This window comes from Antechinus flavipes, chromosome 2 (genome assembly GCF_016432865.1).
Source record: "Antechinus flavipes isolate AdamAnt ecotype Samford, QLD, Australia chromosome 2, AdamAnt_v2, whole genome shotgun sequence".
Classification (NCBI taxonomy): domain Eukaryota; kingdom Metazoa; phylum Chordata; class Mammalia; order Dasyuromorphia; family Dasyuridae; genus Antechinus; species Antechinus flavipes.
Window position 1 is genome coordinate 593652986 of NC_067399.1, and position 19551 is coordinate 593672536.

A 19551-nucleotide genomic window follows, 5' to 3' on the forward strand; every position below is an offset into this window, starting at 1 on the left:
TGTTCCCTCAAAACTATTTGCTATGTCTGGATATGTGGCCCTCATGGGGGAATGTCCAAGCATAGGTCACTGCTGAAGATTTTAATGAATGACTAGAAAAGAAAGAACACTGAGGACCTGCCTTCATTAAAGCAGGACTATCATTCCATTCGTGGGATTACTCAGAGAAACTTTCTGGAATGTGAATGGCTTTCTCTAAGGGGCTGACAATGTTAAAACTGTTTTCATCCCAGAATAATCCTCAGTTCAAAATGTCCTGCTTAGAATTAGACAATATGATAGTCCAGGACTATATTCAGACATTTGAGTCACAGAGTGGGGATACGGAGTACAATTCTTCAATATGATCATGGGCCAGAGAATTGCAGTGGACCTCTTTACTTACTTTGTATGTTCTTTCAATAGATCTGGAATTTAGGCCTTATGAGGGAAGATTAGTGGCTTCTCCCTGCATATATACATCCAGTTCTTTGAAGAGGAGACCATTTACTTGGAGGAAAAGGAAATCCTATGGTTGAACTAACCTTGTAGATCCACTATGGATAGAAATGTTTATTTGCTAAACTTCCCCCTGTTAAGTAAGCAATGCTTTTAAAGGACAGTTTTCACAACTTCCCTAAATACGTCATTAGCGAAGCCGGGACAAACATTATTAGAACATAGGATCAGAGATCTAGAGCTAAAATTGACTTAACAGGTTTTCTAATAAAACTTTTTCATTTTAAAGATGAGGAAAATGGATCCAAAGAATGTTAAGGAAGTTGCCAAAGATCACAGAGGAAAGATAAATGCATACACATGGGAAGAGATACACAGTTAGATATGGAAATGGATGGATAAAGATGAGTATAGAGAGAGCTATAGATGAGTAAAAATGGACATATGAATAGTGAATAGATATGGATTCAGGTAGATAAATATAAATATAGTTATAGATGGATAAAAATGGACACAGGATAGACAGGTAGATAGATAAAGAGATGAATAGATAAATGGATCTATGGATCCCACTATAGACAGTGGGATAAAAATGGATACAGAGAAGATAGGTAAACATATATATTGATAGACACATGTACTAGCTATTTTTAAAATACTTTTTCCTGATCTCTAGAATCTCTTGCCAATCTCTCAGCTAATTTAAAAATAGATACAGACATGCTTGCTCTGCCCACTTGAGAAAATTGCTATGAATTACTTTAACGCAAGCTCCTTAAGCATAAGAACACATTTGACCCCCTAATCCATAACCTAGGACATTTCCTCTACGTGCAGTAAATGCTGGATAAATACTTGTTAGATGAACAATGATATCTAAGGAAGAACACTTTAAAAAATAGACAACTTTATGTCTTTTTTTTTTTTTTTACAATAAGCTACCATCATATTTAAGGTCAAAAGCAGCTGGAGATCTAACATTTATCCTAGAGCATTTTCCAGCTGTTTCCAATATACTCAGTGACGCTCTGTTAGCCTATATTTGTGAAAGCAAGAGGATGCACTTCCTTTAAGAACCTGTCCTAAAACAGGATATTATGCATAAAACAATGCCTTGCTAATAATTCCTCTTTTACAGTGAAAAACAAATAACTGCCCTCCAGCATTTCTAATCACACCCACACCAACACAGCACACTAGGCTTTATCATTTTATGGCAGTGGAAGGCAAATGGTTTGGTCACCATCACAAAGGAGTCAAGCAGCAGAGCCAGCTCAAGTCTAAATCTTGATACTAGCCATCTAGTATCTGAAGTTGACCTGTACTAAAATAGGTTGGAAACTTTTTTCTTTAGATCTTTCCCACTTCTAGGTAACCCCCACCTTAACTGACCTCCTTCCTGTCCTTTACACTAACACTCCAATGTACCATTATGTTTTAGTTAGTTAATTAGTGTTTAATAAGTTTTCTTTTTCCTTTCTCTCTTCTTTTTATTACTCTTCTTCTTCCTTCTTCCCTCTCCTTCTCTTTCTGTTTCTCATGCAACCCCACACAAACACACACACACACACACACACACACACACACACACACACACACATCCAGGAGAAGAACCTTATTGCTTAGATCTCTAAATGATCTCGGACAAATACTTTGCTTCATTACTGGTCTTTTGACTTCACTTAAGCCACATCTCATTGGGTATCAATATGCTGCCTTATATATTTCTTCTTTCGTTCATCCTTTATCACAAGATAAAAAAGCACTTTCTCTGAGCTAAATCTTTTCTTCTCCATCACAGTTCTTATAAATAGAATCAAAATAATTAACATTGTTTAAACAGAGAAATGCTTATTGCTGAGATCATAGAATATGAACAGAAAATAAATTCTTGCTTTCAGATTATACCTAGCTGATTGGACTTCTCTTATGTCCTTCAGGATCAGCAATTCAGGACATATGAAGCTTCAACAGATGAGTTTAATGGCTGCATTTTGTGACAAGCACCAGACATAACAGCATAAACCAGACTCCAGCCCAGCTCCTCCAATGCTTACCTAGAGTGTTGAAGTTGTTGAATAAGTGAGCACATAAGCAGTAATCCTCTGGTTGCAGATATAGCAAATGAGTGATGGTAGCTCTTCTGGGAGGAGGACATGGAACTCCAGTGACTCTCTTGTCCTCATTCACCAGCCTGCTCCTGAATGAGCCCCTGAAATTGGCTCTATCAGGTGATAGATTTTTGCTTTTCCCTAAGCCACACAATTTCCTCAAGCATTTTAAGGGAGGGAAGGAGGGCATTTCTACATATAGTACAAAGTCAAAGGCTGGAAGACAACATCCAAATGTCTAAGAAAAAAAGGCTTCCTCACAGCACTTGGCTCTTATGCTTCCCTCTTTCTCTCTTTCATTGTCCAACAAAGAAGATTAGGAAGGATATATTTTTAAGGGATTACCTTCAAGGGCTTATGATTCCTCACATAGTTGGTCAGGTGACCAGTACTCTAGGAGTACTGGAGCCACAAGTCACTCAGACTACAGAAAATGTCCTATATATATATATATAATAGCCACAAGTCACTCAGACTACAGAAAATGTCATATATATATATAGTGTGTGTGTATGTGTATATTAATATCCAGGGTAAAGGTAAATTGGAAAAATGCAACTGAGATATATGAGGATTCAATTGCAATTGGTCTTAGTATATTCAGTTTCTTCTTATAAAAGTATAGCAAAATACCCACATGCATATTTACATATATATATACACATACTTATGTAATATGCAGTTCAGGATCAGATACTCTGGATTTACATCTTGCAGGATATCCCAAGTATCATATGCCTTATCCATGATCCTTTTTGACTCATTATGCTTCCACTCAGGGTTTACTCCAGGAAATCTTAGCTTGTAAATCATATCTAGGTATTTATAGATATGGATAAAAGAGTCCTCAAGACCCTGTAAAATACTCAAGATAGCAAGATATATATAGGACAGCTTTTATTCTACTCCACAGAAAATTTGAATATTCACACACACAAAAAAAATCACATATTCTATAAGAAGATACAAAGTGACAACCATAATCTTACTTCTCTTGATTAACTCCCTTCATATTTATATATTTACTTACTTAATATGGCAGTTTAATGGAAACATATACATAACCACCAAAATATATATGCTTTTCATCCACATATTCTTAGTAGATAGTAGCCTACATCTACATGGTAGCTTGATCCATTTGAGAAAGAACTGTTGAACAGAAGTTTGCATATAATAATTATATATAGAGAGAGAGTCTAATGGTAGCCATCTTTAGAGTGAGGTGGGAAGAAAAAAAAAGAAATTTACATGATAACTATTTATATATTTAAAAGGCATAGCAAGTTGTACACTGAAGATTTGCAGTTACTTGTACAATAGTTACTTGCATGTAAAATATTGTACTTGTACAATAAAGTTACTTGTATGTAAAATAAATAAATGTGAAAAAAGAAAATATTACAAGATAAAAAATCAAAGTTCTTTGACGTCATAGAGATTTTCCAGCAAAGATTTTTTTCACTTTTCCTTAACCTCAAAATCTTTTGAATTATTCTTTCCTCAACAATAAGAAAATGAGACAGAGAAACAGGGTTGTACAGTGAAAAGAACATTGACTTGCAGTTAAAAGACCTAAGTTTGAAAAACAGCTGTGCCATACTACCTGTATCCTTAGGCAAGCATCTTAATTTCCTTTTTAAAATGTTAGACTAGTGATCTGATTCTATATCTATGAAGCAGATTCGGTTGAAATTATGGCAAAAGATAACCTGGACCTTTCAAAATTCCAAAGGAAACCATGTCCACAAAGACGATTCTGTTCTTGGTTTTTTTTTTTTTTTTTTTACGTCTCCCCTCATTAACCTAATGCTAATAATAATCTTAATTCAATTTAATCTCTACCATATCCAACCCCTGCATATAAAGTAGTAGAGGTGAAAGGATTCAATCAGATCCAGCCACTAAAAATCAAATGCAAACTAATCCATTCTTATCAAGCCTGTGCTATACTTATATAACCAATGTGTCTCACACTGAAAATTATTGTATGCCTTATGTAAGTTTAAGCTAGTTTTTCTTAGCACCTTTGTAAAAATCAAACCCAAGCAGAAGAAATAGCAAACAGATTTTGTAGTTTTAAAAATATTTATAAAATTTTATGATATTAGAGAATGACAATAATATTTGCTAATATATAAAATAATAGGCTAGAAAACAAGTATTTACTTCTTTTACACATCTACCTACATAAAATTAAATGTAATAATAAAGAATAATTTATAGCTGGGCAATAGTCACAAGTAAATAAAATTATGTCTCATCTTCTGGCACTGTGCTTTTCCTACTATGATTTTTAAATTAAAAAAAGAAGTTGAATTATTGTAAAATATAATAATAAAGCTTGAAGGGACCTTAAAAATCCTCTAAGCCAAATCTTTGCAGTTTAAAAATGGCAAAAGCCATCCGAAGTTAGAAGTAATGAGATTAAGAACAAGGTCACAAAGCTTGCAAATAAAAGAACCTGAACTAGAACTCAGTTTTCTATACTGTAAATGAATTTCCTGGCTGAAATTTATTTCCATTATAACAATTCCTGACTAAGGGTTTTCTGGGGATGAATTACATTTGCTATGAAGTGACTACAACCCCAGCTTTATGTAGTAGGAACCCTGAAGAAGCTGGAGGGGGAGGAGAAGGAATATAATAATTTCCCCTCACTACATTCTAGACAGCAAGAAAGGACTGCACAATGAATGACAATAAAGCAGATGATGCAGAGATAATATTATTATGGCTATGCCCCCAAAGCTTCTCCCTATCACATGTTCTAGAGAGTCTGACAACAAAGCCATGGAAAACCTCTCTAGTTACCTGCCCCCAACATCCTCACAGATAAAAAGGTAATTCCTACAGTAAATATCATAAAGCATTACAGTCTCCAAAAATTCAGAAGGCTATGTAGAGGCTCAGAGTGACTATCAGCAGACCTCACAGAGTCAAAGATGTCATCTAAGAAAATATATGGTTGAAAGTCCAAACATGGACCAGTTTGAGACTGAGCTTTTGTTTCTTACTTTATTTTGAAGGGTCACTTTCTAACTCATATCCTTCTGCATGACTTACTTTGGGCACCCAACAGATATTAAGGTTTAATTCTGAAGGAACTGGTTCTGTTGACCTGCCTCGGGACTCACTTCTCTAGATTCCCAGGAAAATGCTTAAAGATCCTCCAGCATTCCCCGCTCTTTCATTGACGCATCAATACACTGTTCTCACACTAGAACATGCTGTAGAACCCAGGCAGAGATAGAGAGTGGGACTGAAGCAAGGAAGTCAGTGGAGAAGACTCATTTTAGTGACAGGCAAGTATATGCAAAAAATCCTCCAATCTTCTCAAATGATACATAAGACAACCTACATAAACAAAGACTTAATATTTGATCCAATGCTTTTTGGTTGGCATACAAATCTTAATCTGATGTATTTTGTTTCTAAATCTATCAGAAAAACAAAGAACACAACCTAGATCCAAACTCTAGGGAAAAAATAAAAAATGGGTGACAGATGTATCTCAAAGAGGTTCTAACAGAACCTTATGATCTCATTCTATTATGTTAATGTGTTAATTGTGTTAATAGTTAACACTGACGTAGTGCATTAGGGTTTGCAAAGCCACATGTACAAACTATTTCATTTAACTTTACAGCAACTCACAAAGTACTACAGATATTATTATAATTTTACAGATGAATCAGCTAAGAGTCAGAAGGTTATGGGATTTGTCTATAGTCACACAACTAGTACAAGTTAGAAGTAGGATTGAGCCCATAACTTCTTTAACTCCATATCCAGTACATTTCTACAACAGTAAGCCTCCTTTAACTACATTGCACAATTAAATGTCTGGGCTACATTACCTACTTCTCAAATCACAGTTCAAATTACTTAAGATTTGAACTCTGCTTTTTCTCTAAATATATTATCTTATTATATTTAATAATTATGCTCTCCCTCCCCCAGACAGAAATGTCTCCACTTTAAAATATAATATTTATTTCCAATGAGGAAAATCATGTTAAAAAAATCTACTTTAAAACGATTTTTCTTAAGAAATGAAATATGTACATTTGATTTTCTGATCAAATGGCTCAAAGCCTTATCTTTAGCTCCATCAATGATAATAAGATAATTTTTTTAAACTATGAATTTTTAACTCTTTACTGATTGAGCAAAAAAACCCTGAAGATCCCCTACTATCTCTTTAACACCTATAGTTACAAGTTAAACAGGAAGAGATCAAAGCAGAGAAACAATTTCTAAAATGAGTGCCCAGAACAGTCACTGTAGTAATAAGAGGTTTGAACCACTGTCCAGACTGCAATGATCATCAAGTCATTTTAAGTTTTGTTACAGTCAGACTTTCCATATATGTTCCTCATTCCTGTCAGTGTGAAAAAAATAAACTAAAGGTGGATTGTGGCACTTGATTGGCCATACTGAACGTGAACATCTTAGTCTCAATCTTTATCTCAGCGGAATCCAACTTTCAAGGGGTCTTACCTATCCCTCCAAAGCAAGCTGTAATTTTCTGTGCATATTGGCACAAACTCCCATCGGGATACTGCTCCACATGAAGGCCTGATTCCTCCATCATCCTTCTGCAAGAAACCACCTCTCTTCTGTAGCCAGACCAGCCAAAGGCTTCTTCAGGACAGAATAAGACAGCCAAGCTCTCTCTTCCAGTTCATCTCCATTAATAATTCAAATACTACATAAAATCTGCTGAGCATTCAGGATTGATTGCACCAAGCCACTCAGAGCTAAAACATAATTAGTTTATCAGACAGAAAATATCTCAAATTTCTCTCTCATAGACCATAGGCAAGATTTCCCAATAAGATGCAGGTTCAGGGAATTTCAAAGGAAGCAAAAAAAAAGAACAAACCTAATTCTATGAAGTCCATGCAAACTGAGCCACTAGTCCAACAAACTGAAGAGTGATTTTTGCGTGATTCAGTTGTTCTAAAAAACCAGACATGGGCAGTCAGCTGTAGAGGTTACTTAGTCATTTGTCTTAATTACCCAAGTGCAGTTTTTATATGTTTCATGATAGCTAGGTCCAACTACCATTGACTCAGAACTAGAAGCAATACCAAGTAAGAAGGATTCAGAATCAAAACCCAATCTACCTGAGCAACCATGAATTGCATTAAAATGAAAAAAATAATCTTTTACATCTTTCACATTTAGTGTTTTCTCCTTCCCCATGTTTGTGCAGTGAACCAGAAAAGCTTATTCTTTTCATCATGGTTAAAAGCTTGTCTAGGCATTACAAGAGTGGAAAGCATTTTATTTTGACAGGCTCAAGCAAAGAAGGACCAAAGCAAGCTGTGGTCAGAGGCATCTATTCCAGTGGTTGGTAATTAGGGTACAGTCTGTCCTTGAGGGTGGGAGAAAGAGCTGAGGACAGAAAAAGAATCAGTCAGCACTTTCCCTGAGCATCTCTGGGGAGGTAAGGTGCTAAAGACTGGGCAGGAGGCATGATGCACCTGTTCCATCCCTATATGTCACAGCCCAATTCCTATCAAACCCCAGAGAAGGAGAGTACAGAGAAAAGCAATAAAGCAGATAGCAATGGCTGAAGGATTTATCACTTTGAAGATCAATGATTTAAACTCTCTCCTTTGTCATCCTCCTTTACCATCAAGCCATTAGAACAGAAGAGAAACAATAAATTTATCAATTAATGCAAAATGCTGAAGTTCCTAAACTTCTTACTACTCTATTTCCCATTCATTGGAGCTTCTTTCTTTTAATTAATTTTTAACACTGCCATTATGTCCCAATAATTTCCCCAATTCTCAACAGTCCCTCTAATAATAAATAAAAATTATTTAATCAAAATAAATCAACATCCTGACTATGCCTGACAATGCTTGACTCCAATCTGCAGCTTCAAAAAAGCTACTTCACTGTCAGTTCTCTGAAGCCTCAATTGGCGATTGCATGGATCAGAGTTTTTATTTGCATAATTATGATATTACTTGTTCTATTTTGTTTTCTTGTCCCTGGATCAATTCACACGCAATTTTTCCAAATCTCTCTGAAATTTTTATAGCTATCATTTCTTATGGCATAATAATATTCCTTTAAGTTCCATATATAGCACATTCCATATGTGGCACAATTTGCCCAGCAATTTCTCAATGTGTTTCCAATTCCTTGTTACCATCAAAAAAAAAAAAAAAAAGCATACATAACTTCTTTCTTCCCCTACCTCTGAGCTTAAATTTGTCATCCCAGAGAGATTTCATGCAGTTTGTGTCTAACTGGTGATGATGATTGCCATGTCTAAGAAACTGAAACCAGCAGCCTATTTAGATATATTTCCATGAAACCCATTTAAATGAGCCATCATTCAGATCCTAGAAAACAACAGAGAAATGAACTCATGGAACATGAACAGGAGGATCATGATGCTCCAAAAAGAAGCTCAACTATCTATCTACATAAAATTAACTCTATTAAGTAAAACAATAAGGCCACATCTTTGAGCAAGTACAGAGCACGTACCTCAAAAGAAAAACTCTGCTTGTCATTCTTCCCTTTGATAGTGTCAGAGCTCTGGGAAATCTGCCCGCACATATTCACAAATATATCTTGCACTGATTTATTATTAATAGCCACTCTGAAGCTTTGCTATTTTTTACCAGAGTGCTCTACAACCACTAATTCGCTAATCTTGACAACAGTCTTCTGAGAGGAAGAAGCAGCAGAATATTCAATCTCCATTTTACAAATGTTGAAATGGAGATCCAGGAGGGGTTGAACTGCCTCGATTCAGACAATCTGAGAATACCTTGATCTCTCCACAGGCAAACATAAAACTCTTCATAATGAAAATCAATTTTGGCTATCCTGAAGTTTACTGGAAATTGTACTGTATACAACTTTTCCTTAAGCAAGATAGAATTTGCAGATGTCCCCTAAACTCTGAGCAGACCATTTGAGTACCTTGGCAATTCCAATGGGAAAAAGCCTCTAGGAATGCAAGATGTCAACAAGTAATATCATTGAGGCACTATGGGGGGGGGGGGCAAAGAGTGCCGGCTGGCTTTGCATCAAGAGGGCCTGGTTTATATCTCAGTTCTGCCATCTAACTTCTCTGAGTTTTAGTTTTCTCCACTATAAAATGGACTAGATGACCTCTAAGATTCTTTACAGTTCCAAATCTATGATTTTATGTATAAGACTAAAACAAAAGGACAAGGTAGGACTTTGGTTAGCTAAGACCTACTTAATCAGATATGTACTATTAATTTGTTCTCTGAACTCTGAAACAAGGTTACGCATATGTTCATGTACAAATAAACTCACATATACCATACTACATACAGGAACACTAAGCAAATACATAATCACAGACACACACACACACACACACACACACACACACAGAATAAAAGAAAATGGATTATGAAAATACTCTGCAAAATGAAAAGATATTTAGCTCAATTTTCTAAAGAAGAGAAATCATCATATAGTAGAATACTAGGCCTGGAGTCAGAAGGATATAGTTTCAAATTCTGCCCTTGATGATTACTTGCTATGAGACCCAGAGTCACAATCTCTGCCCCAAGTTTACCTACAAGACATAGATTTCTTTTAGAGAAAAAAAAATACATATATATTTTGCTAAATATTTCCCAATTATATTAAATTTTCTGACATGTACTTTCAAAAAAAATTGAGTTCCCTCCTTTGCTCCTTGAAAAGACAAGCAATATGATATCAATTATACATGTGAAATCTTACAAAACTTATTTCCATATTAATATGGCACAGATTTCAATTTTCATTGGTTCTCATACCAGGAGGTCCCAGGCTTCTCTAGAGACTTCATCACTGCCTGTATGTGAATTATTTTAGTCAGTAGTTACCATAGCACAGGCAGTAAATTCAAAAGTGATTGTCGATAGTTTTTTGTTTGTTTTTATTTTTTTAAACATCTTTCTTCCCCTAGTGACTGCAAGAATAAGACTCTCCCCCACCCCAGGCAATTAGGGTTAAATGACTAGACCAGGGTCACACAGCTGGAAGTGTTAAGTGTCTGAGACCAGATTTGAACTCAGATCCTCTTGACTTCTGGGCAGGTGCTCTATCCACTGCCACCTAGCTGCCCCGACCTTTTCTTTTTTACTTGGAACATTTCCCCAGATCCAGAAATGAAAGCCTCCTTCTGAGAAGACTTGACAGCATCATAATTCCAGTGTTATCCAGAGAAAACACATACATACACACACACACAAAATCTATAGGCAAGAATGAAAAATAAAACCAAGATGACAATGAGGTAACAGTTAGTATTAGCAACACTGGGATCAGCATCTGTATTTTTTGACCACAGAGCATGACAATTGTGAACTCTGACAGAGTCTGTCCTCTGAGGGATATTGGATAATGGGGGAGATGGGGATGAAGGTGATTAAGTAGCAATTGTGGTTGGGTCACAAGAGACCAGGGAATATGAGCACCTCTAACAATTTGTTTGAAGGAAAGGGGCATGATTGATTTACAGTCAAGAATCTGGTTCTAAAGTCTCTACTACTTAAATAAAGTAAAACCTGTATGACTATAGGCAATTCCAAACCTCTGTGGGCCTGTTTTCTTATAATTAAAAAAAGGAAAGTCAGACTGGTTGATCTCTAAGGATCCTTCCAGTTCTAAAGCCTATGATCTATTAATACTAATTGATTGCAATTCACACTTATAGAGGTATTCCAATTGCAGTAATTTTGACAATCTTCTTTCAGGATCTAATATTTTTATTATAGCTTTTTATTTACAAGATATATGCATGGGTAATTTTTCAGCATTGACAATTGCAAAACCTTTTGTTCCAATTTTTCTCCTTCTTCCCCCCACCTCCTCCCTGAGATGGCAGATTGGCCAATACATGTTAAATATGTTAAAGTATAAGTTAAATACAATATATGTATACATGTCCATGCAGTTATTTTGCTGTACAAAAAGAATCGAACTTTGAAATAGTGTACAATTAGCCTGTGAAAGAAATCAAAAATGCAGGTGGACAAAAATAGAGGGATTAGGAATTCTATGTAGTGAACCAATACCTTTGCTTACTCCTGGCCTTCTCCTATTGGGATCACATTTAGGCATGTAGGAGAAGCAAACTTCCATTAAAAAAAATCTAAAAAATCTATCCTGCTTCCAACTAAGGAATAAAATGACTGAATATTACACCACAAGCCAGCAACAGCAGGAAGACTAAACCAATCCCAGACAGAGATTTAGCTCCAGGACTATTAAGATAGAAGTTAAAGTTCCTGCAATTGATGGAGGCCAGAAGTCAAAATATCAATATAGCAATTCAAAATATATTTTGTTAGGAGGAAGCTGAAATCAAGGCAGCAAACCTTTAATGATATTACAACTCTCATCACTTTTGAAATAGTTGTTTTTCATCCCTATGAAGGAAGATACCCAGTGCTGATCATCACCTGTGGGGAACTCAGGAGAAGACATGCTGTAGAATTTCTCAAGATATAGAACACAATGAATTATGGCAATTTGTGTGATCGGAGGAAATAACCACAAGGATGAAATCACATATCTATTCAAGTAGAAACAATATAAAAAGCTCTTTTTTTTCCTTACAGTACTTTGGTGACACCTGAATGATAGAATAAATGCTAGAAAAGTTATATAAAGCTATGCGCTTAAGAAACTCAAATAATCCACTCCCTTAATTCTAAGCATTTGTGTAATATTTTTTCTGGCATTCAATAAACATAATTAGCCCTATTTCCCCAAATATTTAAATATTCTTACTTGGGAGAAAAGGTATTAAATAGTTAATAGTTGAACCAATAATAGTTAAAATAAGAAAGGCTCTCCATTATTGTTCTAGGTAGTTTGCATTTTCATTCCTATAACAATATACAGTCTTCTGTGTTTCCTTTTGAAAAAAGTTAATTTTAGTCTAAAATACATTTAATCACAAATTGACAGTTTGCATTAATGCATAAGCCTATCAACTCATCACATTAACTGAATGATCCAACTCAGCAATACTTCCTGGCAACCTGAGTAAAGACTCTTACATTTATTGATCAAAAAGACCAATAATACAGCATAATGCCATGCCTCCCTTGCCTAAGTAAAGAAAAGAAGAGAGGCTGCAAAAATCTGCAAAGAAAGTCAAGAGAAAAAGAAATCTCACAGAAGACCTCAGGACTTGACTCTTTGGAAGGCATTGGGAATTAGAACAATCACTTCCCTATACAAATTTTGACCCAAAGATCTATGCAAAGCACATACTGTGAGCTAGTCAACGAGAATTTATTGAGTATTTACCATATGCATTGTTATGATTTGACAAAATGTGCACTAGGCTTGGAATTAGAAAACCTAGATTCAATCTTTGTATCTTTCTTGAATTATGCATATGACTAAATAAAAATTCTGGTTGTTATTTACTTTGGTCAGACTATATCTGCAGTACTGTGTTCAGTTCTGAATGCCATTTTTCAAGAAGGCAATAAACAAACTGGAACTCATCTAGAAGAGGATGCAGACTAGGCCATATAAAGATCAATCGAAGGAACTGGAGAAGTGGGCAGTTAGGTGGTGCACTGAATAGAATGCTGGGCTTGGAAGATTCATCTTCCTTAGTTCAAATCTGCTGGCTGTGTGATCCTGGGCAAGTAACTTAGCCTTATTTGCCTCAGGTTCCTCATCTGAAAAATGAATTAGAGAAGAAAATAGCAAACTACTCTAGTATCTTTGCCAAGAAAACCACCAAATGGAGTTAGAAAATCAGAGGACTAAAACAACTAAATTTTGCAACCACAAACCTGGGGGTAGGTTGGGGAGGGGGAAATGAGACAGCATAATATGCTAAGACATGATCACTATCTTGAAGTATGTAAATGTGTGATGGAGGTAATATGTCTCTTCCCCTATGAAAGTTGTTCTTTCCTAAAAGAGGACAAATCTGTCCCAGGACTTGACTAAGCCCGGGGACTAAATCAAGCTGTGCCTTGTATAATACACCTTCCTGGTAGCCTCTAACTTTATTGATATAACTTTCTGATCACCTGAGAGCATAACAAGATCCAACCAGGTAAAGTTAAGGCCTTCAGATTTGGTGGATTGCCCAAAGCTTGTCCAAGTCACAAGATCCTCCTTTGCTGAACAGAATCATTTCAATTTGGAGATGAAAGGGGCTGAGTTTCCCTAAGCCAAATACTCTAGCTTCTTGGTAGAATATCATTTCTATGTTAAGACTGATTAAAACTCTTTTTGTTAACTGTCACATGACTTCAGAATACCTCATTCCCACCCCTCCCTACATGCTCAGAATGGAAAGGTAGTTATTCAGAAAAGGAATTAGATTTATTTATGCAGGGGAACAAAAGCAGGTTCATAAGCAAAGAGTGGAAACTGTGGAGGGACAAATTAAAGTTCTTCATAAAGACAACAATAGAACTGTCTATAAATGGAATGAGCTGCCTCAAGTGGAAGCAGAACACCCCTTCTCCCAAATCTTTAGTCAAAGACTGAATAACCATTAATTAGGGATGTAGTAGGGAGGATTATTTGTCAGGCACAAATTGGACCAAATAACCTCTGAGATCCTTTCCAAATCTTAGATTCTATGACTTCAATTTCTTTCTTTAAAACAGAAGCAATAATCATAGCTAGCATTTACATAATAATTTAAAGTTTACAAAGCACTTTATATGTCATCTCATTGGATCCTTATAATAATCTTGTGAGATAGTTGCTATTATTATTTATCCCCATTTTAAAGAGGCTGAGAGATTAAATGACTTTCCCAGGGTTGTATAGCTAGTAGGTGTCTGAGGTACGATTCAAAACCAGTGTGCTATTTAGTTGACTTATTAAGCAGAGAAGAAAGGACCACACAGAAAAAGTAGAATGTACAATAAATAGTATTTTACCTTCTTTCTAATAGAGAATCTCAAACATGAGATAGACAAAACAAAAATAAATCCCAATGTGAAATAAAGGGTGGCGGTCACTAAAACTAGATAACTTCAAAGAAACAGATGGACTATTAGGAATTTCACAAGTCTGGTGCTATTCTGAGTCTCTTTTCTTCTTTTTTTTTATTAAGAAAAGGAAATGGCTTTGCATAAATTATTTTTCAGATTCACTTTGCTATGTGGAACAGCAGAAATGAGGCAGGGATGAAGAAGGCAAGGGGGAGAAGTAAATGAAGGAAGCCAGCATCAACATAGCAAATGACAATCGCCTCATCATTAAAAGGGACCTGTGGAAAATCAGAATAGATAAGGACTGTGAAGAACGCATAAGAAATAGTAATGGCAAAAAAGTCACTTTTAGGAAAGTAAAATTCATGGAACTGGTAGAATGAAAAGCAACTTCCAAAGCGAAAAATGGACAAAGGTTCATCAAAGAACAGGAGGTTAGCAAGGAGAAAGACTGCTGTCTCCAGAAAATTTAGAAATCACTTCCCACCACTATGTTTTATTCATGATATGCCCCCCTTCCTTTCCCATCTTGAATCTTCTTCCTCAATTTAAAATCAAATCAGATCAACATTTACTTAGCATTTCAATGAAAAATATAGTGCTAGGAACCAGGGACTGATAAAATGTTAAGGCCCTCACAAAACAGATAGCACATAAGGGAATGGGGAACATACACAGAAACTGAGTTATAAAATAATACATGGCAGGTATCATGGGAAGTCTTAGACCAGAAAAGGTCATATATTTTCTTATCAGCCTCAAAATCAATCTCTTCCATTAAGGCTTTGATGATTAACTCCATCCCCACAAAGATCCTTCTCCTCCTTGATAAAGATAGTCATAATCACAATCTGTATTCTATATTGCTTCTGACTATTGGCTGCTAGTTCATGGGTGTACAGCTAGCCACCCAGGTATATTTTTAAATGCTTAAGAAGCAGGGGTTGTGTACTCTGCTTTTTCATCCCCCACAGGAATGGGAACAGTGTTTAAACAGTTCTTATTTGATAGAACAACTCGATAATAGTTGGGGAATGAGGAAGCAAGCAGTTACAAATATATTTTACCATGGCCATTTTCTTTCCAATCTGTTGCTCCTTCCCCAACCTTCCTCCTACTCCCTTTTACATCTTACATACTCTGGGAAAAGTAATTAATCATTGGAAAAGCTACAGCAATCAAATGCCCTTTGGATCCATCCACTATTCTATGATGCTTCTCAAACCAAGGCACTTTTTTTTCTAGATATCATTTCCCATGCGCTTTGAATATACTGGAGATAAAAAAAAACACTGGAAAATGAATATGGACCACAACATAATATTTCCACTCTTTCTGTTATTTTGTTTTTTCTTCTCAGGTTATTTTTACCTTCTTTCTAAATCCAATCTTTTTTGTTCAACAAGATAACTGTATAAATATATATACATATGTTGTATTTAACATATACTTTAACATATTTAACCTGTATGGGACTACTTGCCATCTAAGGGAGGGAGTAGAGAGGAGGGGAAAAGTTGAAACAGAAGGGTCAGTGTTGAAAAATTATTCATGCATATGTTTTGTATATAAAAAGCTATAATAAAAAATAAAATGTTTTAAAAAAAAAGAATGTACTGGAGACAATTTATACTCAGCAAATTGTTAAATTTTCAAAGTGACCATTAATACCTCCAAAATCAATAATGCCTCCAAATAAAGGTTTTATTTGTTGACTGTTGATTGTCCAGACAATAAAATGATGGAGAAAATATTAATAATGAAGATTAAATGTAAAAGAGAGCCAGTTGTTAAACATTTGCCATACTCCTCCTGCCTATATGTGTTCGAGTAAGGCATTTCAGTGGATAGAATGCTAAACCTGGGGTCAGGAAAAAATTTATTCTCAAATATGTAAGGCCTATGTATTTCCAGGTAAGTCATTTAACTTTTATCTGCCTCACTTTTGGTGTTCAGTCATTTCTGATCTACTCTGTTACCCCATTTGAAGTTTTCTTGGCAAAGATACTAGAGTGGCTTTTCATTTCCTTCTCCAGTTCATTTTATAGATGGGGAAACTGATGACAGTGGGGTTAAGTGACTAGCCTAGGGTCACACAGTTAATGTCTGAGGCCACATTTGAATCCAGAAAAATTAATCTTCCTGACTTCAGGCCCAGTATTCTATCTATCGTGCCAATAATAGAGTCTATCTCCCAAGATTGTTTTGAGGAACAAATGAGACAAATATTTGTAAAGCACTTAGCATGGTGTCTGGCACATAATAGGTTCTTAATAAAAGATTGTTCCCTTCCTTAACTCCCTCCACATTAGAATTCAAGGTCCTTGAAAATAAAGACTGTCTAGTTTTTATGTTTGTATTAACAATATTGGTCACAAACCCAGAACTCTTTTTTAATTCATCCATCCTTCTACCTATCTGTCCAATCAATCATTCAAATAAGCACAAATACCCATGTATATGCATTTATATACAGACACACAGATACACAGATATACATACCCTTCTATATAACATAGTATAATGTAATAATATTGGACCTGGCATCAGAAGGCCTTAGTTTTAAACTAAGCTATGCTGTTAAAAATTTTGTGAACTTGGCCAATTCATTCTCTCTCTAGGTGTCAAATTCCCAAAATAAAAAATGAGGTGATTGGATTACATGCTCCCTAAAGTCTTTTTCAGCTTTTAAGTTTCATAATTCTATGTTTGTGATTCTTCAAATAATAGAGGGACTCTAAAATTGTGGAAAGAAATTGCTAGATAGTAAAAATGGTGAATATATAGAAATAATGCCTAGTTAAAAGAAGAAAATAGTTTTTATGCTCTGCTCCCCAAGTTAAGTAATTCAATGAATTTTAAATTACTGTTTTCTCTAAACTTTTCAGAAGTATTTCTAATTTTATTGCCAATTTTGGATAATGACTATTATAGAGAGCTTTGTGTCTTTTTATTTTTAAGGCCCTTTATTTAAATTATAAATAGTAGTAGGAAGTTTCTTAAACCAAAAGAAAAACGTATCTATTAACTTTGAGGTTAGGATACACAAAAAAAAAACAAAGTTAGCAAGCAAAAAGTAGCTTAAAAGCTAAAAAAAAAAGTTAAAACATTAAAAAATAGCTTGTTGTAACACTTTTGTAACTTAGTGTCTCCCTCATACCCGTGTGGGAGCAATCAATACCTGTGATCTTCAGATCAGAAATGAGAAATTGTGTTGACAGCAAAGGTTCTCAAACTTTTCCATTTCAGTACCCTTTTACACTCTTAAAAATTATTAAAGAATATCAAAAGAGCTTTTGTTTGTGACATATTGATATTTAGTCTATTAAAAATTAACATGTCAATAACATTATGAATACAATTTAGACTTTATTAACACCCCCCTCCCCCAGTAAAAAAATTTCAGGGACTCCCAAGAGTCCTCAGCCCACTTTGAGAATCACTGATATAGAGGAAGGTTAATTAATTAATTAAATAATAATTGCTTACATGTACATAGCTTGTCATGATGTGCAAACTCCAAAACATTACAGAACTTATTTTAAAGGAGAACTGTTATCCCTCAAATGTTCAGCCTAATTATTTACAAGAAAATCCAAGTAGATTTGTGTGTACAATGTAGCCTATCATGTGCTATTAGATGGACAGCCTTTGGAGCTGATCCATTAGGGTATTTTTATTTGGACACTATAAATGGATGATGGCTCCAATGAGCTTGGTCCAAAACTGCTCAAGGGAAAACATGTTAGACAGTCTTTAAGAAGTAGCATAATGCTTTTAATTTACCCCAAATTCTCCCTTCATAAATTAAAAATAAAATGAAAATATTATTTGACAATATCACATTTTATTGTGTTATATTAATAATAATATTTGTTATTATAATTTTAATAACAGTATTATGGTGATATTGTAGGACTGTGATTCATGTCTACAAAGAATTAACATTGAAATATACTCAAATGGCAAAGAAGAGGTCATAATGGACTTCAGTATACCATATATTACCACTGAAGAATTGCAAAGAGGTATAATTGGGAAAGGAGATTAGCTGGTCATGCAATAAGAGCAAGGGAAAGACTGCAGAGAGCATTCCTGCTCCAACAGAATTCACAAAACCATCAAGTTAGTAGAGCAAGATCCCTAGCAAGGTGGATTGACCTTTTGCCCAACCTCAACAAAAACTGATGGAAGGGCATGGACAAGAATTATATTAGATGTTTTATGGATGGGTTGTAATTTATGCTATGGAAGGAGTACTCATATCAATGAAATCAAAGACCCTTTAAAGTACTACTAAGTTCATCATTTATGAAGTAATGTCTCCAAGTAACCCTTTGGGGAAATATGAGTATTATTTATCCCATTTTTACAGGTGAAGAAACTGAGTCTCAAAGAATTTAAATCAAAAGATTAAGATTATTTAGATTAAGACAGGTAGGACTGGGACTCCAACTTCAGCCTTTTGAGACAAAGTTCAGTACTCTTTTCACTACAAAACCATCAGATTATCAGTAATTCCTCCTCATCAACAAAGCATATCTCATAAGTAAAGAGCTGTTTGATGCTACTTCTTTTACAATATAAAAATAATTCCAGATTATAAATAAATTAGAAGAACATAGGATAGTTTACCTCTCAGACCTGTGGAAGAGGAAAGAATTTATAACCAAAGAAGAACCAGAGATCATTATTGATCACGAAATAGAAAACTTTGATTATATCAAATTGAAAAGTTTTTGAACAAACAAAACTAATCCAGATAAGATTATAAGGGAAACAATAAACTGGGAAAACATTTTTACAATCAAAGGTTCTGATAAAGGCCTCATTTCCAAAATATATAGAGAATTGACTCTAATTTATAAGAAATCAAGCCATTCTTCAATTGAGAAATGGTCAAAGGTATGAACAGACAATTCTCAAAGAAATTGAAACTATTTCTAGCCATATGAAAAGATGCTCCAAGTCATTATTAATCAGAGAAATGCAAATTAAGACAACTGAGATACCACTGC

At 35.0% G+C, this 19551-nt stretch overlaps 1 protein-coding gene across 11 annotated transcripts in view; it reads right to left on the reverse strand.

Moving 5' to 3' along the window:
- Positions 1–19551, reverse strand: part of ABLIM1 (actin binding LIM protein 1) — a 297172-nt gene that overhangs the window by 264470 nt on the left and 13151 nt on the right. Inside the window, exon 1 of one of the 11 annotated variants that reach the window (XM_051981491.1) lies at positions 2496–2994. The exons of the other annotated variants lie outside the window; for them this stretch is intronic. Coding sequence (XP_051837451.1) covers positions 2496–2739 — 244 coding nt within the window. The 5' untranslated portion in view covers positions 2740–2994. Of the gene's footprint in view, positions 1–2495; positions 2995–19551 lie in introns of those variants that run through there. 11 annotated transcript variants of the gene reach the window in all.